This window comes from Tiliqua scincoides, chromosome 8, assembly GCF_035046505.1.
Source record: "Tiliqua scincoides isolate rTilSci1 chromosome 8, rTilSci1.hap2, whole genome shotgun sequence".
Classification (NCBI taxonomy): Eukaryota; Metazoa; Chordata; class Lepidosauria; order Squamata; family Scincidae; genus Tiliqua; species Tiliqua scincoides.
The window spans coordinates 33,962,145-33,988,966 of NC_089828.1; the positions used below are offsets into that span (position 1 = coordinate 33,962,145).

The 26,822-nt window shown below is 49.8% G+C and overlaps 1 protein-coding gene across 1 annotated transcript in view; it reads left to right on the forward strand.

Moving 5' to 3' along the window:
* Positions 1–1,513: 1,513 nt before the first annotated feature.
* ONECUT3 (one cut homeobox 3) overlaps positions 1,514–26,822 on the forward strand; it is a 72,857-nt gene continuing 47,548 nt past the window's right edge. The window contains exon 1 of the mRNA XM_066636390.1: positions 1,514–2,603. Within this exon, the coding sequence (XP_066492487.1) occupies positions 1,514–2,603 (1,090 nt within the window). The remainder of the gene's footprint in view (positions 2,604–26,822) is intronic.

The following is a 26,822-nucleotide window of genomic DNA, read 5'->3' on the forward strand; positions in this document are numbered from 1 at the left end:
GCTTCAGTCTGCCAGGGTGTAGAAATATATACAGAAATGTCATGGTGCAGATGCTTTTCCCCTGCTGGAAATGGTTACAGAGATTGCCTCTGAGCATGGGCAGAGATTGAAGCTCAGGTAGAATGAAGCTTCGGATCTCTTGGGTCAACAAGGTGGAGTGAGCTGTCCAATTCAGCTCCACCAGAGCAACCTCTTCTATCAGGTTCTCCTGGAAGTTTTCCATACAGCGTCTGCAGTCCATAGGAAAAGGGTTAGCTCCCCCTCCTCCAGCCCTGTGAGCCGGGAGATCGATGATGGGGGGGGGGGGGGAGCTGTGGTGGAGCGGGAGCCATCTCTCTCTCTCTCTGCGCCCCCTAGGCTAGTTGCAAAGCAGGGGTGGGGGAGGGGGGTCGGTTTGGACCACTGGAGAGACGGGGCGGGAGGGGGCGATCCCCACAAAGACAGGCGCAGTAGCAGACCGAGGTGTGTGTGTGTGTGTGTGTGTGTACTGAGGGGCGCTCAGCCTCCAGGGTGGACCTGCACAGGCACTGCCCCCCCGTTTCCTTGCCTGGATGGATAGACCAATAAAGCAGAAAGGCCCGTGATAGATGGAGGGAGAGATTAGAGGCGATGGAGTGTCGTGATGCATCGCTCGGTGATACAGTCCCGGGCAGAGTCCGGTCGTGGAGGGGGGGGCGAGGTGGGCGCGGACGGACAGGGCTCCGGGCGTCCACGTCGGGGCAACCTGCCTGGTTTCAGAGGAGACCCCCCTTGCACCCTACGATCTCTGCCCCCCGAGCTTCCTTCCCTTGCCCCCCCCGCCTTTGTCCTCCCTCCCTCCCCAGGCAGTGCTCCTTCCTCCTCCTCTCTTGCTCCGACAGAGCGCCCCCCCCCCAAGGCTCCTGCTGAGCTCAGCCTCCAGCCACCATCGATTCACGGTCGCGGTTTGCTCGCCCCCTCCCGCTCCCTCGCCCTCCTGCCAGGGCTCCCTCCGGCCTTCCCGGGAGCGGGGAGGAGGAAGCCTCGTCGCTGGGGTGGGGGGGGGGTCAGAAAAGACCCTGTGCCTGCCCAACCACCTCCTCAGGCAGGGCTGGCACTGCAGGGCTGCCTGGCTGGCTGCTGGGACCACGTTGCCCCGGCCGGTCGTGGTGGTGGTTGTGGGGGGGCGGGGGAGAACAAGGCAGCTCCGGGAGCCGTGACGTCAGGGCGAGCGGGCGGGAGGCAGAGCGGAGAGGCAGAGCCGCGATTCGCAGCAGCCCCGCTGAACGTCGGAGGAGGAGGAGAGCGAGCGGGGGAAGCGGAGCCAGCCAGCCAGCCAGGCAGCCAGGGCGCCCATCCCCGCCAGCCCGGACAGGAGGCGACTGGCCGGGGAGGCAGCTGCCGGGGCTGCGCGTCGGGGATCGCGGGGTCTCCGGAGATGGCTGGCGGCCGGGACTAGGGAAGGAGGAGGAGGAGGAGGAGGCAGGAGGGAGGCGGAGACCAGGAGGAGGCGGGCGGGCGGGGAGAGCGCCTGGCAGGGGGCGAGCGAGCAGCGATGGAGCTGAGCCTCGACGGACTGGGCAGCCTCCACCAGGCGGGCGAGCTGCTGAGCCCCGCGGGGGCGCACGGCCGGCAGGCGCCCCCTCCTCCTCCCCCGCCGGCCTCGACGGCGCACCGCAGCCTGGTCTCCTCGCACGGCCGGCCGGTGTCGAGCATGGTGTCCAGCATGGCCTCGATCCTGGACGGGGCGGGCGACTACCGGGCGGCGGAGCACCCGCTGGGCGCGCCGGCGGCGCTGCACCCGGCCATGAGCATGGCCTGCGAGTCGCCCTCGGGGATGAGCACCTACACCACGCTGACGCCGCTGCAGCACCTGCCGCCCATCTCGTCGGAGAAGTTCCACGCGGCGCACCACCCGCACCACGCGCACCCGCACCACCCGCACCCGCACCAGCGCCTGGCCGCGGGCAACGTGGGCGGCGGCTTCGCCCTCATGCACCGCGAGGAGCGCGGCCTGGCCGCCTCCATGGGCAACCTGTACGGCCACTACCCCAAGGACATGCCCGGCGCCATGGGGCAGCCCCTGTCTCCGCTGGCCAACGGCCTGGGCCCGCTGCACGGCGCCCAGCAGCCCCCGCTGGCGCCCTACGGCCCCGCCGGGCACCTGCCGGCGGACAAGCTGCTCTCGCCCGGCGGGGGCTTCGAGGGCCACCTGCTGTCCCGCGGAGAGGAGCACCTGGCCCGCGGGCTGGGCGCGCCGGGCATGCTGCCGCCCCTGAACGGCCTGCACGGCCACGGGGGCGCCCCGCACGGCCACGGCCACGGCCACGGCCCCCAGGCCAACGGGGCGCTGCTGGGCGCCGAGCGGGAGCGCAGAGAGGCGGCGGCGGGGGGCGCGCAGGCGGCGGAGGAGATCAACACCAAGGAGGTGGCGCAGCGCATCACGGCCGAGCTGAAGCGCTACAGCATCCCGCAGGCCATCTTCGCGCAGCGCATCCTCTGCCGCTCGCAGGGCACCCTCTCCGACCTGCTGCGCAACCCCAAGCCCTGGAGCAAGCTCAAGTCCGGCCGCGAGACCTTCCGCAGGATGTGGAAGTGGCTGCAGGAGCCCGAGTTCCAGCGCATGTCCGCCCTCCGCCTGGCAGGTAGGAGCCGCCGGCACCGGGGCTCGGGGGGGGGGGGGAGGCAAGCAACAGCTCCGCACGACAGACACGTGTCCAGGCGGGCCAGCGCCTCTGCGGGGCCAGAGCCAGGGGGTGTGCCTGGGAGACACGGGTGTGCCTGGGGGGCGCGAGCACCGGCCCCGGAACTCTCCCATCGGCCCCAGAGACGCTTTCCAAGGCCGCCCGTCCACACGTGCGCGTGTCCGTCATCCGTGTGAGTAAAGCAGGCGAGAGGAGAGATCCGCACGGAGCACACAGGCCCCGCGCACCGTTCTGGCGGGTCGATTCTTATTAGATTACTCCCACCTTCTCACTCTCTTTCTCTGTCCCTTTCGCAATGATGTGTTGTAGAATTTTTTTATTACTGTAGCACGAGTGTTTTAGTATGAGTATTTATTACTAGCGGGAAGATGAATATAGTAAAACTGCTCGTTAACGTAGAGCTGGAGGAATGAACACAGCCCCTGCCCCCCACCCCAGGATTTCAGTCTAATTCTCTCTCTCTCTCTCTCTCTCTCTCTCTCTCTCTCTCTCTCTCTCTCTCTCTCTGCCCTCTTTCGGGGGTCCCAAAGACAGGTGTAAACACGGAGGTGGCAACTCTCAAAAGCAGAGAGTTGACTAAGGGGTGACCCGGTATGACCTGGTTTTGTTAGCTAAGCTCCCTGCTGAGGTTGGTGAGGCTCACAGACAGATCCGTCCCAGTCTCTGGGTTTGGAATGCCATATCCCCAGACGTATTCGTATGTATGTATGTATGGACATAGTCGAGTTTCACATTAAACGAACAAAATTTGATATCCTGCCCCAAGGAGTTTACAGTGGGAGATGACAAAAGAAAGAGGGAAGGGAGAGAGAACGGTGGCAAGGAATCAGTGTGTTTCTGGAGCTATAGACCTCTGTATAGGCAGAATGCCTCTATAGACAGTCTCTCTCTCTCTCTCTCTCTCTCTCTCTCTCTCTCTCTCTCTCTCTCTCTCCTTTGCCCTCCTTCCCCAGCTCTCTCTGTGTACAGGTGCACGGTATAGATAGATGTCTCTCTGTCTGTCGGGCACCAGCCCCTTAAAGGCGAACTGTCCCACTTTCAAATGGATTAACCCATTCATTAATCCAATTAATAAATAAAGCAACAAGGAGACCGATCCCCGTCCTACGAACCTGCAGCATCTAGATCTGGGATTTAAGTCAGTTTCATGGTGTGTGTGCCTGTGTGTGTGTGTGAGAGAGAGAGAGACAGAGAGAGAGAGAACCGATGACACAGGAAAACTGCAGTTCAGGGAGCCAGGCTTCTTCTTCACAACCGATTAGTCGATTAGTCCGTGTGGAAGGATTAGTCTGGCAGCAGGTGTGGGGGGGGGGGGTCTTTCAGAAGGTATTTCAAAGAGAATACAGTATAATTATTTTTTTAAGAAACCAATAACCTATTTAAAATCTCGCAGGGCTTCTTACAAATGGGGGTTGACCCCCCCTTTTCCTTTTGAAAGCAGGTTACGATATTGATGTGGATTCTGCAGCTGTTTTCTGCAAGACTAAGTGAACACAGTTCACTGACGACACCCTCTTTAATGTCTGTAGTTGGGGGGAATTGATGAGCCTTGTGTTATCAAGCCCCTTGGAAAAACTGTATGTGTGTGTGGGAGGGGGGGTCAAAGCCTGTTCATTCAACAGATCTTGTCTCTTGACACGCAGGATCCATTGAAACCCCCAAGGCAAGTTTCATCTGGCTTCCCCATGCACCCCGTGGGGCTTTTCGCGTTCAATGCACCCCGCGGGGTTCTCTTGTTTACCTGTGGGGTTTCCCACCCATTCAGGGAAGAGTTCCCATAAGAAATGGTCTTTTCAAAGCCCTGGTGGGCCGGAACAAGCGTGGCCTAGTCATCTACCGGCCTTCCAACAGCGACCCAGTGGGGAGGCTTCTGGAAAGCCCAGAGGTACCGCTCGGAGGTGAAGGCCTTCTCCTGTGGTTTGTCCAAAGCTCTGAGGTATATTGCCGCTGAGCGTGGAGGTTCAATTAACCCTCTCCTCTTGCTTGTTTTTGTATCACACCTTTGAAGCTGGTGGCCACCTCCACCTCTTGAGATCCAGAACTTACTGACTGAGTTAGGGCCCAATTCTATCCAACTTTCCAGCACCGGTCCAGCTGCATTGCAGTCCCCAGGTAAGGGAACAACTTTTCCCATACCATGAGGGGGCCTCTGCGGCTGCCTCCCCACCACAGGATGCGGTACACCCTCCATTGGCAGCATTAGGCCCTTCCTTCCTTCCTTTCTTTCTTTCACACACACACACACACATCCCACCCTGCGTTGGCTGAATAGGTCAGAATCAGCTGAGCTCGCTGACCCCTTCCCCGCCTCCCCCTTCCGCGCAGATCAATATTATAGCTCCTTCATTTTACAAATGGCGGCGCTGATCAATTATCTCTAACCAAGGCGACGCTTTCCATGAAGGGCGACGATCAGGCCAGGGGAACATCGTTTTCCGAGTGTGAGGCAGCCCATTGGAACTCCCTGCCCTGTTAAGAAGCTGGGAGAGAGTCGGAGGGACCGGTCGTGCTTAATTCGAATCCGAAGGAACGAATCCGAATTAAAACCTCACTCAGCTGCGATTTTCTGGTAATTTCGAAGCGATCAGAGTCCATCTAGCCTTATGGATGTGGGGAAAAAATTCCTGGAAAGAAACTGACACGCTGGAGTGACGCCCCGAAGCCCCCAGATCCCAAATCCGGTTTTGTTTTGAAATACCAGTTTGCCTGGCACCGGAGTAACTGGAGAGGAGAGATTCCGATTCCTGAGTTGCTCCCTGTTATCTGCTCAGGAAAAAGATGAATTGCTCTGCCGGGTGGGAGCAAAGTCCAACCTTACCTTCCGTTTCCAACGGGTGGTGAAGGCCACAGCCCTGGCCTATTGTTCGTTCCCAGCATTTAACATTCGGGGATAGGCTGCCTCTGAACGTGGAGGTTCTGCCTTGAATTATCTGGCCAGTGTCTGGCTCCTTAGACCTCTTTTCTCCCTGGCTTTGCCACATTCCCCCCCCCCCAGCTTCCTGAGCGAGGAGTCGCATCTTGAGGCAGTGAGTTCCACAAGTCATTTTTCCTGCCGGAAAGACGCGCTCCTTTTGACTGCCAGAACGTTTTGCCTGGTTCATCCTGAGTTCACCCGCAAGCGAGAGGGAGACACATTTGCTCCACATCACGGATCTCAGGCATGCCCAGGGAACCTCACAGGCTTCAGCCGTGTCGACCGTGCTAAAAGGACCACAATCGTCTTAAAGAATAACACAAAAATAACGGTGGCGACACGTGTGCTGAAACGATCGACAGCGCAGGTGGTGGGACGAAGGGACCTGAAAACTGCACCTCCGTCTTCTAGGGTGATCGCTAGTATTCGTGTGTTGGCATCAGACGCGGGCCAACTCTGCAGGAGTGTCGCGCAGGGTCCAATGCCCACACAGACGATCTAAGACACGTGTGCATCGCATCACCTTCCGAGCAGACCGTGGTATCCGTTTTGGATCTGCGGGTCTTGGTAGGTCTGGGGACCCGAACATCGGCTGGCGCGGAGGTGATCGTGAGATCGGTGCTGACAAGTGGGCGCTGGGCGTGTAAGTGCGATGTGTAGCCCGTCCTACTCGGATGTTAAACGTGCTTCTGAAAGAGTCTCGCGGGGAGAATGGGTCCTTTCTCCCCAGCTCCCTGTCTTTTCTTTTCATTCTCTTTCATATTCTCTTGACCATCCATCCATCTTATTCCTTCTCTCTTTCTCTCTATGCGTTTATCGCCCACACCCACCCGGTTCCCCCCCTGCACTTCTCTCGGTCCCACGTGGCTATATCAAGGTGTACACATCGATTTCCCCAGCCCCATTAGAACCGTGCGGACAACCACACATGGCTTCATTAGAATGAAATGCGGCAGCTTCTCATCCCTCAGTAGGCTTGCCTCTGTCTCTCTTCTCTTTGGTCTCACTAAAAACTGTAGTGTCCTCCGGGCAAGGGGCTACCTGCTGCTGATCTTGCTAAGTACAGCACCGTGCACGAAAAGGCCACCAGAATGTAGAATTCTAGGCAGGATTGTCACTCAGTCTATCCTATCTATTGCCTCCACATCATACATACCTCCATTGAACAGGAAGATAGCAATGGTTCCTATGATCCTCAGCTGGCCTGAATCTTCACCACAGGTGTTTATTATGATTATTGCTATTGTGATATCATCATCATCATCAGTGGTTTGCAGGGGGGTTGTTGTTAATAACAATAACAATAATAATAATTTAGCAACTACATAGTCTTTAGTCAGGTGGTTTTAGAAAGTAGTAGTAGTAGTAGTAGTAGTAGTAGTAGTAGTAGTAATTTCATAGACATGATAACAGTTGAACAACTGAAATGAGCCACACTGTTAGAAACATATTATACAGCAATATGTTACCAGTTCTTAAACCCTTAGGTAGATTTCAAACTAGTGAGCACCAAAAAATCCCAGTCTAAATATCTGGTGGGTTGTGCACCAAAAAATCCCAATCTGGTGGGCTGTGACACCATGATGATGACGATGGTGATGAAGGTGATGATTCATGTGGAAATCCTTACTCAGTTCAGGGCTATGTAAACTATTGTTACAATAATATTAATATTAGTGTTAATAAAATGTGTTAGTCACCTTTCCACAGGAATTTAAAAAAAAATCAATACTCAAGACTAGGGGTCTCTAAACCCTAGCCCAGGGGCCAAATGTGGCCCGCAGCAAGCCTCTTTCTGGCCCACCTCTTGTCCCTTGAAAGCCTCTGGCCCACTCAACTGAACATGACCAGAACTGTGCTCTGATTGTGCCTGGAGGGTATTCTGAGGGCCAGAGAGGTTGAATGATGGAGCCCATTTATTCATCTGTTCCATCTCTAATTTATTTATTTAAATTTTATATTTAAATTTTTTTTCCAGCCCTCAACACCATACCAGATATTTGATGTGACCCTCTAGCCAAAAAGTTTGGAGACCCCCTGCATAAGACAATTCAAAATGAAAAATATACAAAGCTACACCCAGTCACAAAAGTCCCATCAGTTTCAATGGCAGAGTTAAATACCTGCTGACATATTTTCCATGGAAGTGAATGGGCTGCCCAAGTCCTGCACTTTTGTGTAGAACAGGCTTAGAACAAACCAAAACAAATGGAAAATGGGGGTGCGGGGTCCCTAAAACCCTAAAACCCAACCACTCCACCGTTTGTCCCAAGCATGCTTACTTGGAAGTAAATTTTGGTGCATTCAACAGGATTTGCTCCTTGGAAAGTGTGTTTAGGACAGCAGGCCTTTAATCTGATTTTAATAGTCTCGGTCTATCTATCCATCTTCAACAATCACTTAAGCGGATCAATTCTTGTTGGCAACCTTCAGTCTCTAAAGACTATGGTATCGCGATTCGGGAGTGACAATCCCTTCCACACTGGGAGCAAGTGTAGTGTGTCCCTGGTCTGTCTCCTTTCTTTGCCTTCCTTCTTTGCCTCAATCTGTTGGCAAAGTGTCTCTTCAAACTGGGAAAGGCCATGCTGGACGCTCAGAGGCCAAGGCTTCCCATCTGTTGAGGTTCATTCCTAAGGCTTTCAGATCCCTCTTGCAGATATCCTTGTAGCGCAGCTGTGGTCTATCAGTAGGGCGCTTTCCCTGCAGAAGTTCTCCATAGAGGAGATCCTTTGGGATCCGACCATCGCAGGCGTCTCTGTTTCAGCAGTGTATACACGCTGGGGATTCCAGCTCATTCCAGGACTGTGTTGTTTGGAACTTTGTCCTGCCAGGTGATACCGAGGATGCAGTCGGAGGCAGCGCTTGTGGAAAGTGGATCAATTACCTTTCAGTATCCTTTCTTTAATTACCTCGTCATCGGTGCAATCGGGGTTGGTTAATGCTGGGATCCTCACCGTTTCAGTGCAGATTTATGGGCAAAAGATGGGGCTAGCTTGGCTCCGTGCAGGTGTGAGAGCAGCAGATGGCTATGGAAAAACCAGGCTTTTAATGCTGTTTGCCTTTACACCAGCTGACAGTTTGGGGCATGGGTAAGACAGACGTAGCTGGGGAATACATATCTCTGTGTCTTGTATGGTGCTCTGTGATTCTTACCAAATATGGGCCATGTTCACTGTGTGAGACAGGGCATCATTGTGTTACTGAATGTGCAATCGGCAAGCTGAAGGGTGCTTTACCAAGCAGGGCTCTAGTCCTTCCCCCTCTCATGTTTCTCCACTGCAATGGATTATCTTCTTCTCCCTCCCAAGGACATATCCAAGGTTGTGGGGAAGCAGAAATGCATCTTTGTGGGGGAGAAGGGGAAGCAAATGTATATTTAGTGTGCTCCTTAACTTTTGACTGGATTCACACAAGTACATCCATCCCATTCTATTCTTGATGTCTGGCAAAGGAGTACATTGAAAAGCATGATACCACACTCATACACACATGGGTGTGAACCAACGATGTAGCCGTGGCATATAGTGCAGGTATACGTGTATGTACATGTGCACATACATAGAGCCTTCCTGCTCTCTCCCTCCTCCCAACTATTTTCCTCCCAAGAAGATATCATGGGAATTAAACCCATGGAACTCTCTGCCTCAAGATGTGATGATGACCACCAGTTTAGATGGTTTTAAAGGGAGGATATGACAATTCAGAGAGAGAGAGAGAGAGAGAGAGAGAGAGAGAGAGAGAGAGAGAGAGAGAGAGAGAGAGAGATCTCATAAAAAATAGAGAAACTAGAATGATATAATTCTTGTACCTGCTTTCCAGTGACAAAAATATGTATCTGCTGGTGGGAAAAGGTGAATACACAGGACTACCAAGCACCCAGACTTGCTTTTTCTTACACCGGTAGTATCTTCTTACACCTAGTGTGGAGACAGATCTGCTGCCCCCAGACTCCCAGGAGTCCAGAGCAGTGATTTCTCTACAGCCAATATGTCTGGAAGGTTTCTGGGTTAGGTGGTGTATTACATTGGTATTTTGTTCTGAATTAAAGAGGGTCCAGTAGCATGCTTACACTTGGAAAAATGGTACTTTTAATTTCCCATTTTCAGAGAAGGCCACATCTTGCATCTCTGCATGAGTCAGAAATCCAGGCATACGTCCTGATTGGAAGGAGCCCAATTTATCCTGGTAAGCCAAGATTTAAACAAAATAGCTGGCTAAATCCCCCCCCCCCATTGTTCACTTTTGTTGAACCTTGTTGTATTTGATGTCTGATGCCTACATAAATTATAATTGAAAAAAAGAACACCATAACTCAGTGTCTCCTGCAGAGATGAAAGAGGCAGGCTTCTCTGAGAACAGGTTATGGTGTTGCATCTCTATATTGGAAGTAACTGAATGACTAACAATGCAATCCTGTACCCATCTACTCAGAAGTAAGTCCCATTCAGTTGCATGGGGTCTACTTTCAAGTAAATGTGTATTGGATTTCAGCCTGAGTCACACCCAAGGACACAACAGAATCCCTTTCTCCAGGGCAGACTGTTTGGAAGGAAGTCAGAACACTGACTCACACAGAGATGGCAAGAGCATTTTCTTTACTCTACTGCATCTCTGCACTGTGGGTAACTGAATGATCCAATGCCACCCAATACAGAAAAAAAGACACCAGGCCTGGCTGGTTGGAAGGAGTTCAGGTCAGAGCAGTAACTCAGGCAGAGATGCAATGAGCATCCTTCTCTATGGGCGGGTCAGTGGGAGATTGCTAGGTTGTAATATCAAGCACGCATTTGTTTGGAGGTTAGTCCCAGTAATTTTGGATTAAAAGGAATTCACTGGGTTTCTATAGGAAGCAGCCTTATATGGAGTCAGATCTTTGATCTATCCATTCCTCATAATCTCCACCCAGTAAATCTTTCCAGGTTTTCAGAGGAATCTTTCTCTACCTGGAGATGAAAGGGGTTGGCCCTTCAACTTTTTCTCTCTGTATTTCAGTTGAGCTATGGTTTCTTGGTATAAAGAGGTTTATACTGAATCAACTGATTGTCTCATGCAATCTAGTATCACTCACTCTGAATGGCTGGGGATCTCCAGGGTTTCAGGGGAGAGTGATCTTTCACTGTCCTGCGTATTTCAGTCTGGGGCCTTCTGAATGCAAAGCAGCAGGCCCCCTGCTCCTCAGCAATGACTTTGCCCACTTCCTTAGCACTTGTGCAACTTCTCCATTTCAAGCAATTTCAGCAGCCAAGCCTTGGATTGAAGCCCATGAGTTCATCAAGAAGTCCAGGGGATTGGCACATCCAAAAGGCATTTACTCCTTTCTAATTACAATTGGGCGTGGGCCATCTTCCCATCTAGGAGGCCAATGGCACCCATCCAATTGGCCTCTTTCAACATAGCTGGCATGGAGACACAATAGAGGCATTGAGAAGGCTTTCCCCAGCCTCTGAAAATCCCTTTGCAAACTCCTGTAAGAGGACCTGGTACCCCTGCCCTGCATATAGGACACATCCCTGTGACAGGAAAAATGTAACATATGAACAGGATCACCCCCCACCCCATTTGATTGCGAAAGGATTTGCAAGGAATTGAGGTGGGAGGGTGAGCAACAGCAGGAAGGAGCCAGCAGCCCTAAGAGCAAAATGGAACCTGCTTCCCCAAGAGAAAAGCTTCTGGGGATTGTAGGATGAGGGACCAGAGAGGAATAAATATGCAAAAAATAAATGCTACCTGGCATTTCAGGCCATTAGTTATTTAATTTTTCTCTGTAAACTGCTTTGTGAATTTTTAGTTGAAAAGTGGTACATAAATATGGTTGTAGTAGTAGTAGTAGTAGTAGTAGTAGTAGTAGTAGTAGTAGTAGTAATATTATAATAATAATACTGTAATAATAACAATAATGACCATATTTCTATACCACTTCCAGCTATATTATTATTATTATTATTATTATTATTATTATTATTAAAAGCTGTATATATATATGGTCATCATCATCATCATCATCATCATCATCATCAATAATAATAATAATAATAATAATAATAATAATAATAATAATAATAATAATAATAATAATAATATGGTGGTCATAAAGTAAGAGCATGACCCCACTGTCCTAGCACAGAATTCACGAGCACCTTGTACACACCTGCACACACAAATGCACACCGTATTTGTGTAGGAAATTAGGTGAGCTTTTAAAAACGGATATCCCGCACTGTCCATGCTGTCGGTGGGTTGGGGGGACGTGGTCTTGGCGACATCAGAGGGTCTTTCTTCTAAGTGTTCGTGGGCCACATCGGGGCGACGGTGGCTGAGGGGGGCGAGTGAGTGACAGCCGTGGGTCAGCCGCAGGAGGCAGGGAGGCTGGAGAGCTACCGCGAGGGTGGGAGGCTTTTCCTGGGTGCTTTCCACGTGCTTTTCCCGGGTGCGTGTGTGGGAAGGGTCCCTGTTGCCCCACTGCACCCTCTGGGGGGCTCCTATCCCCGATCACGGCCCCCCCGCGCTCCCGCCAGGTGCCTGGGAGATTATTTATGGGGTCCGGGCGGTCCTCCTATGTATTGAGAGTCGTTCGGCGGGTGTTTAATTAGGGAGGGCGAGCGGCGTCCTTTCGTTCCAGTCGATGCCCTATTGAAAAGCCGTTAATAGCATGCAAATGGTCCCCTCTGCCTTTACAAGGCTCGCGAAATAAAGATTTAAGCGCTCGCCACAATTGGCTCCTTAAGTGCCCCCGTTGTTCGCTCTAATTGAGCCGTCCCCGTTTTATTTCCCACTCCACCAAATAAATAATAATTTAAATGGGGGCTGGGGGAAGGGGGGGGGAGAGAGAGAGACCCAAAAGAAGGCAGGGCGGGGGGGGGGAATCCTATGGTCACCACTGGAAATCCTGGCTGGTTCCTCTGGGCTTGTCCCAGATCTCAAGACCCAGTCCATTTCCCAAACAGACTGGAGCTCTCCTGCGTTCGCAAACTGCTGCTGTCTTCTAGAAATCTCCCCCCCCCCAACATCCTGTCTAGTTACTCTGAGCAATTTACACTGTTCCACTGAGTAACTATTACACTGAGGGCCCGATCCTATCCAACTTTCCAGCTCCGGGGTAGCCACAATGCAGACTCTTGTTAAGGGGACACATGTTCCCATTCGTTGAGAAGGCCCCAGTGACTGCCCCACGGCCACAACTGCACCAGCACTGGAAAACTGGAAAGGATTGGGCCTTGAGAGCCTAATCCCATGCATGTCTACTCAGAAGTAAGTCCCATTAGAATCAATGGGGCTTACTCCCAGGAAAATTTGGATAGGATTGGGCTTTGAGTCACTTACTCAGTGGTGCAGCTCCGTGTTGTTCCGCGCCGTCCACCCTGAGTAGATACGGATTCAAGGCTGTTTTGACCAGAGTCAAAACCCGAAATTCCTTCCTGAAAGGTCTCCACTGCGACCCTAAACGGGTCTGATCGTAAAGACAGGGCGAGGCTCGCAGCCCGAAGGAAAAATAAGCGAGTGCGTTCAGTAGAAGTGAAGCCCCACCGGTTTTGCTGGAAACGGGGGCAGAACAGCGCGGGAAGGTCCGCTGGATCCCGCCCCAAAACCCGTCTAAGCGGAGAAATCGTTTGAAGATCTTATTTCCTCCCTCACGAACAGAAGCAGCCACACTTCTGAGTAGAACCCCTGAGTAGTTCTACTGAGTAGAACTGAACCCCTGAGTAGATTGTGGGGAGGCTTCGTTTTAGATCCTGAAAATCAATCATGTGAAATTGATTGCAATTCTTCTTTCTTTCTTTCTTTCTTTCTTTCTTTCTTTCTTTCTTTCTTTCTTTCTTTCTTTCTTTCTTTCTTTCTTTCTTTCGGACATTTACAAAATCTTTTTGGGCCTTGACTGAAAGTGCAGGGATGAAAATAAATCACATAGCATTAAATAACACTGGAGTAAAAATGTGTGCATTTGGCTTAAAAAATAGACATATATACGGTAATTAAGCCTTCAAGTATATGAAATATCATGACAGGCTTCCTGTATAAGAATTATTAATTTCTAGATAGATAGATAGATAGATAGATAGATAGATAGATAGATAGATAGATAGATAGATAGATAGATAGATAGATAGATAGATGCTAAAACAAGCTTTTTGTACTGTCCAATTCAATGCTTCTTTACACTGTTCTATGGGATCTACTCCTAAGTAAGTGTTGATACACTTGAAGACTGAAATGTTAGCGTTTATTATTACGAAAGTCGAATTTATTTTTAATCCGGGCTGTTTTGGCATTGTGAATTAAAACTACAACCCAACACGAGTTCAAAGAAAGAGAATGTATGGGAAATCCGCAGAAATTTGGCAGAGCGCCCGAACCCCATTTCTAGATCTCCCTGCCCTCCTTTACACTACAGTGCAAAGAGAGATACCGTCCCTCAGAAGGGATGGTCTCTTTCTTGCTTGCTTGCTTGTCAGGCACAAGATTTCCATTGTGGTTGCAGATACTTTTCCACGATCTCCAGTCACCTGAATTGGCCAAACCTATCCAGCAGCCCCCCACCCCAAATACTAGGCGTGGTAAAAGGCAGCAAGTCCGTCTGAAATGCGAGGGAATGGGGACTCTGCTGAAGTGTTGCATTCAGAAACAATCCGCGTGGACTTCAGCCGGACCTGAATCCCATTCTGGCGGTGCTGTGGCTTTTCAGTTGGCTGAGTCCTCTCGCATTCTGACTTGGCTTCTCATGTTCTCTGCTAGCCTTAAAACGATGACATTTCTGTGGGAGTCCAAAGGAACGTTAAACTCACTTGTTGGCAATTATGGCAAAGGGCAATCAGTGGGTGTTCCCCCCCCCCCGGCATGTGGGGTGGGGTGAGGGTTGGCGACACCGTTCTCAGTGCGTCCTGGGTGCAGAGGGTCAAATGTCCTGAGTTCTAGTCTCAGCCATAAAGTCACCAAGTGGTCTGGTAGGCTGTCGTCTAATCTCACACAAACGCAACAATCTGAGAGAGAGAGAGAGAGAGAGAGAGAGAGAGAGATTCCTCCCTCCCTCTTATGCAAAGGCTGCCATGCTATGCACACTTACCTGGGAGTAAGCCTCATTGACTCGAATGTGACTGACTTCTGAGTAGAAAGGCATATAGTGGTCTGTGACTTCCCTTACAAGACTGGAGTACTTCCGGATCGCATACTCTGTTATGTGGCTTTTTATGGACTTCAGCAGTAACAAACCCATAATGACAATGACGGAGCCAACTACGTTGAGACTACTCTTGACAGGACGAGATTCGGATCCAAAGTGGTACCCAAGGAAATCAGATAGATGTCTTTCTTGGTTAATGAAACCTGTCTGTCTGCATCTTAAGCAGGCCTGTGAGTAAGCCAGAGGAAGACCATCTCTCTGCGTCCCCGGGACACTTCACACGTGCGCACGTGTCACTTGGTGACCCAGCTGGGAACGTGTGAACTCAGAGAGCGATGGGGGGGGGAGGTCAATATGAACGGAGAGGGGTGGGAAGAAAAGGAGAGGACAGAAAGGCTAACGGAGGGGAGGGAAGACTTTGGGAGACGGTGGATAGATGGACAGAGTCCGACAGACAGCGAGGAGCTAGATGTCCAGATGCGGGGGGGGGGGGAGAGTCGGGACGGGGACGGACACGAACAGATAATTCCTGTGTGTTTTCTCAGAGATAAAATATAGAACGGAGAAATATGGACATTTGTGGGCGCTGCAGACGGATTTTATTTCTAGACCGGCCTAGCAATATGCCTTGTGTTCGCTTCTGTTCATTGGCCCTCCCATCCCATAGCCAGGGTGACCAGATCCGATGGAGGACAGAGTGCTATGCCTTTAACCATTGTCTAGAAGAGGGAATTTGGGCAGGTGCAGCTTTTGAAACCCTACCCTGATGAGCTATACTTGCCCAAATTCCCCCTTCTAGACAATGATTGAAGGTATAGGCACCCTGTCCTCCTTTGGATCTGGTCGCCCTGCTTGGCAGTGAGTCCCACCGATCCCAATTCTACCGTTTGTTAGTGCCGGCTGAAATGCCCCCTTCTTCTCCCGCCTCCCGCCCAGATAAGTGAGCGTTTGTTCCCTGTTTCCCTGTTCGGGACTGCACTGCGGCCCCCTCGGCGCTGGAAAGTTGGCGAGGATATACACACACACACACACACACACACACACACACATGGACCCCCGACGTGACCAGAAAATAATGCCCCAGAAAAGGGCGTGAGCTGGCTCCCCAAAGGGAAATATGGTCTATTGAAAAGATCCCATAGATGGATCAAACGGGGGGGGGGAGGGTATTTTAAAATACTGATTGTCACTCCCGAATTGGCCTTTTCAGCCACATTAGACGCTGTTCCAGAACCACCTTTCGGAGCGCGATACCAGAGTCTTTCGAGACTGAAGGTTGCCAACAATGATGTTCCTTAAAAGTCGAGTATGAGTTCCTTAAAATTCTTTAAAGTATGAACTGTGATCTACTCCCCTAGGGCGCTGTTGCCTTCAACATGACTTCTCTGGAGTAAATGGGCCGTATGCTGAGTGAAAGAGAGCTTCTGTGTTGTGTTGTGTGTGTAGTAGTAGTAGTAGTAGTAGTAGTAGTAGTAGTAGTAGATTATTGCGGCTCAATATAGTCCACGAAGAGAACAGCTACCAGGCAAGCATGGCTTCTCGTGGGCAAACCCAGAGAAAGCTTCGGGTCTAAGGAACATGGGCTGCATGGATGAGGGAGGGAAGGAGAGGAAAAAGGTTAGGAAAGAAGGAAGGGGATAAGAAGCTGCTAGCCTGAGAGAAGATTAAGGGCAAGGAAGGAAACGGGAAGCCAGGGAGAAAGAGGGCAGGAGAAAAGGGGCCAGGCAGGAGAGAGAGACCCAGATCGCGAGGAGGGGACCCCAGGCTTAGAGGGAAGACACGGGGGGGGGGCGGGTGTGCCGGAGCCCCGCTTTGCTGGCTCTCCCCTCCTGCCCGCCCCCTCCTCTCCCGGTCCGGCTCCCATTCGCCTGATTGCATTTAAACGCGTCATTATGCCGAGCGGGGCTGGGAGGCGGGGCTACTGGGCCGCTCCAATCCGCATCGATCGCCATCGCCAATTCATCACCGTCTCCCGCATCGATCCTCGGCTTTCCTGGGACCGCGCTTCCATTCCTCGCTCCCTGCCCGCAACCTCTCCGAAGGCGGCTTCGGGTGCTACTCCGGAGTCAGGGCCCGAGCCTGGCCACATTTACTTGGGAGTAAGCCCCATTGACTGTACGGGGACTTACTTCTGAGTAGACAGGCATAGGATTGGGCTCTTTAGCTGCTATCCTATCCATACTTACCTGGGAGTAAGCCCCACTGACTATAAGGGGACTTACTTCTGAGTAGACAGGCATAGGATTGGGCTCTTTAGCTGCTATCATATCCATACTTACCTGGGAGTAAGCCCCGCTGACTATAAGGGGACTTACTTCTGAGTAGACAGGCATAGGATTGGGCTCTCAGACGGCTTCTGAAAGGAGGGATCAGTTGGGCAAATGCAGCAGAGGTCCGAATGGTTGTGTGCAAACTATTCCCAGTCCTGGCCACCTAGCTGCATGGCGGTGGGCCTTGGCTACTCCTTGGTGTTGGGAAATGCACTCTGCATATGCTCTGAGACTAAGCAGCAGTAGAGGAAACAGGGTCTGCAGCCAGGGTTGAGGTACTGAAAACTCAAGTGTTGCCCATCCAGAGGCCTTGGGTAGCAATCCGAAATTGGTAGGTTGTGTGTGTGCATAGAATTTCAGCTGGTGGGAAAGGACCAGAAGCATTTTCCCCGGAACAAGTAAGGGCCAAGCATTTCAGGGGCTGGACCATAAGCACACCAGTGCAAAGTCCTCCTGTCTGGGTCTGCTGGATTGTATGAGAGCCAAATCTGAATCTTCCTATGGTAGAGGTGCCCTCACCATTTTCACACTCTTCTCAGTCTGTGAGGTCCAGGCGATTTATGTACACAGAAAAATAGATACACATTAAAAATAAATACCTCAACGTTTCTCCCTTGCCAGCCGTAAGAATTCAGATGCAACCACCAGCTTCCTTCTGCAGTGAGGATTCCCCTCACGCAACTGCGTCTAATGTATTTGAGTTATTAATACACATTAGGGTATGTGTAGGTTATTAATGCATTAATACAGTTAATAATGTGTTTTTTTTCTACACGTGTGTGTGTGTATGTATGTATGAAGTCACATACACCTACTCATTGAAGGTTTGACTTCAGACATCTGCTGGACTCAGTGGCGTAGCTAGAAGGGGTGCAAAGCACTAAGTCTTGAAGGTGCCTGAATGCACCATGCCTCTTCCCTTTGGAGCCATTCTAGGCATTTACTTTCATTTTGCTCCCCCTGACTGGTATGGTTCCGAAGGGGAGGGGCTGCTTGCACAGCATGTTCAGGCACCTGCAAAACGTAGTGCTTTGCAGCCCCTCTAGCTATGCCACTGGTTGGACTAGTTAAATAGCCATGGTTGCTGAAGCAAAAATAAAGGAGAGCCCTCTGGCTCCTGAAGGCTTCATCCATTTATTTCAGTATAAGTTTTGAATTTAATGCTAGTATACGCAAACTTATTTAAAATTGCCTGATTTTGAATTGGCACAAATTTTTCAATAACAGTATTGAAATTTACATTGAAATCTCTCTCAATTAACAGTAGTGCTAGGTTACTCAGGCCGCAATCCTAACCAACTTTCCAGCACTGACATAAGGACAATGCAACTCCGAGGTAAGGGAACAAATAGTGCCTTACCCTGAGGAGGCCTCCATGACTGCTCCCCGACTGCAGGATGCAGCACATGCCCCACTGGCACAGCTATACCAGTGCTGGTAAGTTGGTTAGGATTGCACCCTCAGTCTTTCTTGGCTTATTTTAGATCTCTGATACTTTTTGATTAATTAAAGTTTTGAGAAACTTCTGTCCTAACTGGCAGTTGAAACAGTGATAGTTAAAAAGATTCTAAATGCCCAAACAAAATTTTCCGCCGCTAAGAATTTTATGCCCAGGGCAACCACCCCTCTGCCCCCCCACACTATGCCACTGAACGTTCTGGATCCCAAAATGATACTGTCAAATACAAGACAGCAATAAGTAAATGTCAAACAGAGATCAAGGTAAAACTTTTAAAGTCAGACTTTCAGCTTCTGTCTTCCTTGGCAATGCACCATTGTGATTGAAATGAACACTGCAGGCCAAGGTGACAATTCCAAGAATGCTGAGGGTGGTGGAATTCTCCATGCAGTGACAGAGGCCAGAGAATTAAACACTCCTCTGGGAATATGATCTTTGAGACTGAGCCCATGGAACGTTCAGGTCTTAAGTCTATATATATCCAGAAGCTCTCGTTTTTGTCTAATATCTCCAGGTTAGAGGTTTCTAGAAGAAATATTTGCCAATCAAAAAGGTTGTGGCCATCAGAATTAGCATGTTTTACAACACGCCATTGAAGCATCTTTGTTGTTGACTTGTGGTTTCTAAAGCCTGTCATCGTTTCCCCTCAGTGTACTGGACGTGGGTGGCATCCAGGGGTGCTTGCATTCGATAATGTCTACAATAGATCTTGCATGAGATGTTATATTGAATAGAGAAGGTTTTACCAGTTATTCTGCAGACTCTTTGGAATAGGGCAGAAAAAGTGGGTAGGCATTTTCCCAATTTGACACAGCAAGTCTGAGGCATTTCTTCAATGCTAAAATGGGGAAACAATTTCATCAATGATGGGAAGGGCATCCATATTTCCCTGTTTGTGGTGTTCAAGTTCTGCATATGCTACAAGGGCCACTGTTTGTCTAGGTGTGCGTGTTTCTTTGTGCGGTAGTTCAATGACAGAGCACATGGTTCGCAAGCAAAAGGCCTGAAATTCAATTCCAGTTATCACCAGTTAAATGGATCTTAGGTGGCTGGCCTGGGAAATGGACCTCTGTCTTTGCCAGAAACCTTGCAGAACTGCTGCCAGGCAGAGGAAGTGATATTGGGCTGATCAGTGGTTTTTGACCATTTTCATGCGACGGCACCCAAAAAACAAATAAAACATGAGGCTGGGGACCCAATGCTGGTCCTGTCACCCTCCCAGGAAACAATCCACCACACAGGCTTCAGAAGGTTGCAGGATGCAGATAACATGAAACATGCATGGTGCAGATACATGAAAGCACCCTGCAAATGGTGTGAGGTGTCAGTCCTGCTGCCCGTGGATAAGCAAATCCTCAGGTAGCAGGAATGGACTGTATCAAGACTCAGTTTTGTTTAGGCAGTACCGTTATTGGATTGGATCCAAGTCCTCTCTTGCACAGGCTTTCAAAGGTTGCTGTCACTCCCTCCCGACAAAAGAGGCTTCATGACCCCACTGGGGTCCTGAATCACAGGTTGAAGAACACTGGGGTAGATGAACCAATGTGAGGACTCCGCAGAAGGCAGCAAGATGTATTCACGGGGACATCCATGACTCAGTGGCAGTGCATGTGCTTTGCATGGAGAAGGTCTTAGATTCTATTGTTGTCATTGCTAGTCAAAGGAACTCAGGCTGGGAAAGACCTCTTTCTATCTGTGGTTTGGAGGATCTGCTCTTTGTCCAAGGAGGACACATAGCTCAGTGGGAGGGCATCTGTTTTACTTATTTTTCACATTTTTATACCACCCTTCTTCTATGGATTTCAGGGTGGTATACATAGTTTCTCCCCTCCTTTTGTCCTCACAACAACCCTGTGAGGTAGGTGAGGCTGAGAGGCAGAGACTGGCCCAAGGGCACCCAGGAAGCTTCATGGCTAAGCAGGGATTTGAATCTGAATTTTCCAGGTCTAAGTTCAATTCCCAAATCGCTACACCATCTTGGCTCTCTGTTTTGCAAATTCCAGGTTCATATGGATCTAGCAAGACCAAGGGTCTCTTGAGAAGGCAGTATCATGTTGTATGGCAATCTGTGGTAGCAGTCAAAGAAACTTGATCTGATGTTGTGGGGATCCACTCAGTCTGGATGGGAACTGGCTGAGAACCCCATCCCCTTGGGGGTTTATACCTGAAGATCCCCCAACACCGACCTTCATAGTCAGGACCAGCTCAAAGCTTTCTGGTGCCTGCGGTTCTGTTTCAAATGCTGCCCCACTTTTAACCTGGTGATGGACCAGCCTCTTCTCCCCAGTTCCTCTTCTACTCTGTTCCTCTTTTGCTCAGGGGGCAGGGGGTCAGAATCCCCAGGGCCTGGGCTTCCAGGGTGTTTGGGCCATGACAAACTATGCAGTGCAAATCTATTACAAAATAATGTAGGTACCTCAGTCTCAGGGCTGCCTTTCTACTACAGCTTTAAACAATTTTCAGTATACATTTAAATTTAGGAAGGGGGGAACCCCATCAGGCATCTTGCCCTGGGCCCAGTGCTAGGCGTTGGTGGCCCGGCCTCCTTTTTCCAGACAAGGGAGTGGGGGGAGGAGAAGGAGCAATGGGTGAATGGAGGTGGGCATCCCCAGCCAATCTGCTGCCTGAGGTGATTGCTTCAGGTGACCTCATGGATGGGCCAGTTGTGTTCACAGTGCTCAGTGGTGGAGAGTTTGCAAGGAGTGTTGCTGCCTTCCAAAGCAGGATCAGCAGGGGTGGGAGGGGTAAGGGAAATCCCACCACAGTCAATCTGACAACCTGGCAAGTAATTTTGAGACAGGGGAGCCATCACATGTAACTCTGGGACAAATGTTCTCTGGGACACCTCTGGGGAATGAGGCCTGGGACACTCAGCCATCTGTCTTGCTGAAAACCTGCCTCACCTAGATAGGAATGGTTTTGCCCAGTTCATTGTTTAATATGGTTCATCTGGCTTGCCCTGTGCTAAATTCCATTCCTCCTGAATCCTGCTTAATTGATTTCACAATTAGACCATGCATGTGCATTTTGCCACAGTTTTCTGTTCATTCAGGTCTGCTTAGTAGCATGCGCATGATGTGCATTGATAAAATACGGCAAAAAAAACCAATCTGGAGCACTCAAGAGACTTTTTGCATTGTGCTTGATCAATGCACACAGGTGCTCCTGAGCATCTGTAAAAATAACATACATGCGAGTGAACACACACACAGTCGTGAGACAACCATATGTTCAATAGCACTGAGATGGCCTCCAACAATGCAGAGGAAGGTGAAGTTACCCAAGTATTTCAATTGAACAAGCAGTGTAGGGTTCAGCCAAGACAGAAGTATTATGCTTGTTTTCCCAACCTGACCAGACTCTGTGCCACACTGGAGCCAAGATGGTTGGCTCCATCTTGGTTGGCCGTCTCACATTGGGTCTGGCCCCCAGCTTCAGTTACACCAATCTTCATCACTAACTCCTATTGCCAATTTGGTTGAGTGTCTAGGGCAGCCAGTTTCAACCTTTTTCATCTCACAGTGCACTGACAAGGCACTAAAATAGTCAAGGCATGCCACCAGTTTTTTTTGACAATTGACAAGGCACATCACACTGTGGGTGGGGAGGGCTCACATCCCCCAATGGCCCTACTCATAACGTACCCTCCCCCAAACTCCTGCAGCACACTTGTAGACCATTTGTGGCACACCAACCAGCAGCAGTGGTGTAGCTAGGTCATTTGACATCCAAGGCCCATACATTTTTGACACCCCCATCCCCAAATGACAAAATTAATCTGGGCTTCAAGTCTGGGCAGGAGTCCAGGTCTTCCCACCTGGAAGAGATGGCTCCAGAGGGCAATCAGAATGGGAACCCAGGTCTACCCAGTAGAACCCAGGTCTACCTGTCCAGCAAACCTCAGCCCCAGAGGCTAAAGTTCAACCAGGATCCCAGGTCTACCCACCTGGACCCTGGAGTTAAGAGCACTCATGCCTCTCTCCAAACACAAACACGAGATCTGTCCCTGACTCAGTGACATACTGCACCTGCATCTGGAGGTTCAATGTAGCCATCATCGTTAATAACCACTGATAGACTATAATCTATGATGGAAGCTTAACATTCACTTTAAAAGTCAGTTAAGCCAGTGACCAAAAACACCAAACCTTCTAGTGTCATTACTAGGGTGGGTGTCACCCCCATTTATTTATATATTTGTTTTACTATAGAACAGTACAGGTCACCCAACCAATCAGTAACCAACCAAAATACAGTGGCCAACTGGATGACACTCACAAAGCTGAATAGGAGTTTATTAGCTCTGATACATGGAAAAGGGAGCTGACATCTTATTGGTTCCATGCTGTGTCATCATATCACCTGATTAGCTCTCAAACACTCAGACTTATTGGTCAGTTTTGAGTTAAGGAAATCCACTTTTTGTGGCCCAAAGCAGTTGTGTTTTTATTTTCTGGTTATTTGGCTATAGCTTTAGATAGAACAGAGATATTTCAATGCAATTTATTTCATTGCATTCTACTATAAATTACGCATTGGATGGTCTATAACATGATGGTATTATTCCTCATAACTGCAATTTTGGTCACTAGTGGTGTCATCTCTCCTGAGGGTGGCACCTGGGTTGTCCTGACCTCACCCCCACTAGCTACACCACTGACCAGCTGCACACTGGTTGAAAATGCTGGTCTAGGGGCATTTAGTGAGAAGATGCATACAGATCTTACACAAGAAGAGCCCTGCTGGATCAGGCCAAGGGTCCATCTATCCTGCTTTGTGGATCTCATCGTGGGAGCACACAAGACAACATGATACCTTTATCTTGTTGCTATTCTCTTGCATATGGCATTCAGGGATACACAATCTCCACAGACAAAGCTGGCTCCAGGTTTCAGGGACCCCTTAGCAAGGTGGTCTATGATGGGCACCACCCTCTGTGAATAGGTGCTCCTAAGGTTCATGAGGGGTGTTGTCAGGGTAGCAACTGCAGTTGTGAGTCTTCCTTGGCTTGGTGATTCCCCCCCTCCCCACGCCAACAATGCCCTGGTTGTAAGGGCATTGTTGGGAGAATGAATCATCTCACTGCTGGCTGCTGGTTTTCCCCCATAATCCCCTGAAATGATGCTAGAGCCAGACCTAGTCTGCTCTGTGCCATATGCTGACCCCAGGCCTGTGAATAGGGGAGGTTCCAGAAATGTGGGAATAGACTAGTTAGTATATTGGTAACTGGAGACACTGGTTTTGCCCATGTAGCCTTGGCAGTGAATTTAGCCAACAGGAATAAGGATGTTTTCACACTCCCAGCCATGCATGAATATAGGACAGAAGGCAGAAGACTTGGGGGGGGGCGGGCGGGCTGATGTTTAGTGGTAAAGTTCCTGTTTTTCAAGTGCCAGTTCAATCCCTGGCATCTCCAGGTACAGGCCAAAAAACACTAGTTCATGTTGATTACTGAGCTAGGCAGAAGAATTTTCTGGCTAAGGCAGCTGGCATAAACCAGGCATTTTGACCGTGAAAAATACCCTTTATTGGGTTAGTTTACATTCATAATTTAACATCCTAGCGGGAAAAGGTCCAAAGATTTGCTGTGGCAGGGGATAAAGCAAAAAAAAAAAAAAAAAAAAATCCCTTCCTCATCTTGAGGACTAGCGTCATGTCAGGCAAATAATTCATATATAAATATGTCTTTAAATGCTAGTCTTAAAGACTACATAAACCATGATGCAGCATGATGACAAGTGACACCGAATGCCACTGGTGGACAACTGTTCTTCAAAACTGATGCCTGCTTTAGAGCAGGCAGGGAAGCATTGTTACAATAGCTTTTTCAGTATGTTTTCAAAATGAGATGGGAATAATCTTTAATTGGCAGGATCAATGGGGATGTATGTGGTACCAGGCTGATATAGATTTGGACAAAGGAGTTTGGGTGGATAGGGGATGAAATTCTGCTATTGAGCCAGGACGGTGTAGCCATTCAGCAGTTGGACTTAAGACCTGGAAAATCCAGGTTCAAATCCCTGCTCAGTTTCCTGGAAGGCCTTGGGCCAGTCAGTATCTCTCAGCATCAGCTACCTTACAGGGTTGTTGTGAGGACAAAAGGAGGGAAGGAACCATGTACACCACCCTGAGCTCCTTGGAGGAAGGCAATATAAAAATGTGAAATAATAAACAAGCATACATAAAATATTGGTTTAAGAAAATAAGGAGCAGCCTCCAAATCTTCAGGCACCTGAGGTGGTGTGCCAAACGTTGTCTGCTCCTATATAAGCATCCTCCCACCCCATGTCACCCCTGCCTACCACCACCACCTCACAAATTTGAGGAGGAGGAGGGACTGGGGTCAAAGAGGAAGTGGAGGAGAGGTGAGTGATGGGCTCTAGAGCATCTCCTCTCACACATCACTTCCTCTTGCTGTGTTTCCTTCTGTTCAAATCTTAGTGAAGTGGCAGCAGTGGGCAAGTGGGTGGTGCCATCATGCTACAGAGCCAGAGGGCAGAGGTGAGGTCAGCTGGTGGGGCAGATGCCACTCTCTGACAATCCACTATCTGATTACCTCACTTTACCTTATTGTGTGCCCAGCCCTAATTGGAAGGAACACAGAAGTAGTGATAGAATTCCTTGTGGCTTCTGCACCTGCCAACATAGCAGCAACTGGTTTCATTGATATATCCCAAGGAGGCACCTTCCAGATGTTGGAGGAAATCTTAAAAAATTGGTTTCCTCTTTAGGGGGGAAAGCAGAGTAGCTTCAGCAGCAGACCCCCCCCCCCCTTGCTGGGAATCAACCCCAGGGAGCCTCCCACACCCAGCTGACTGCTAATCAAGAAAGACAAACGACAATGGCTGGTTGAAGTTGCAAAAGAAAGTCATTTACTCACGGTTCCATAGAAGCATATGTTACAGCATCTGATTATGATCAGAGGTTACACTAACTTAAGATAACAAGGCCATAAAGCTGCCTCGTCCTGCGTGCCATGTGGTCAAGATGGCGTCGCCAGCAGAGCCTTGCTATGACCCATCTTGTCAGGTCAGTGTTCAGTGAGGAAGAGGAGGGCAGGAGGGAAGGGAAGGATATAGGGTCTGGGCCACACCCCCACATAGGTCATCCAAAGGGGACAGGTAAAAGTGTAGGGTCACTGGGCCATGGCTTAACCCTTTCAGGACAGTATCCTGCCACCTCTGGACAGCAGACAGAGTTGCACCAAACTCCAACACCAGACACCAGGATACTCTCCACCACTCCTCCACTGGAGGTAAAACGGTCTTCTTCAAAGTATGGATGCCACTGTGTCTTCTCACAGTAGAATAATAGAATCATGGAAGGGGCCAAATAGGTCATAAGAACAGGGCCCGCTGGATCAGGCCATAGGCCCACCTAGTCCAGCTTCCTGTATCCCACAGCAGCCCACCAAATGCCCCAGGAAGAACACCAGATAACAAGAGACCTGCATCCTGGTGCCCTCCCTTGCATCTGGCATTCTGACATAACCCATTTCTAAAATCAGGATGTTACACATTAAAAGAGGTCATCTAGTCCAACCCTCTGCCTTAGGCAGGAAATCCTCTTAGAGCATCTCCAGAGGTATTTGTCCAGCCTCTGCTTGAATATCTCTAGTGAGGGAGAGTCCAGCACCAGTATTTCAATGGGAGGAGAGGAATTGTGCTGTCTTCACATGCTCAGAGGCACTCTCACCTCCAATGGATGTGCCTGCACTTCCCACAATCCATGGTATGGGTTCAGGTTCCCAAATCTGGCTTTTAAAAGAGAGCTTGTACCTTGAGAGGGGTCAATTTTCCACAAAATACAGGTTTGAGGTATAGGAAGAAGGATTTTTAGGAAGAAGGCTTTTTGGGTCACTATTATCCTCCTTGTTCCCTCCTCCCTTCCTCTCCACCTCTCCTTTTCCCTCCCCCTCCCTCAGTGTGGCAATTTTAGCTGCAGGATGCCTGCTTCCTCCCCTCTGCCTCTCCAGTTAGTTAGGCTATTTTCCCACCAACAGGCATTTTTTTAAAGTGCATTCTCCAGAGGGTGTGTGTGTGTGTGTGTGTGTTGCATTATTTGTTTGTTTCTGTATTTCCCATTTTAAAGCAAGGGAATGGGGGGGGGGACGGTTTGGAGAGAAAGTGGGGGGGGGGAATCAAACCTATATACTGCTAGATGAATGAATAGACCAGAAATCTAAAAATCAGCCAAGCGATCGATTCCAAGCACAAAACAGCAAGCAGGGATATTGACAAACACGTCTCCTCGACCCCCAGTCTGGGAAGGAATAAAACGGGGGGGGGGGAGAGAATGGCTGTTCGGAAAAGGACAAAAGGAAAAAGAAAGAGAGAGAGGGGCTATGGTGGGGGGATTTTAACACAAACACACATAATATACACACATGTATCTCCTATGT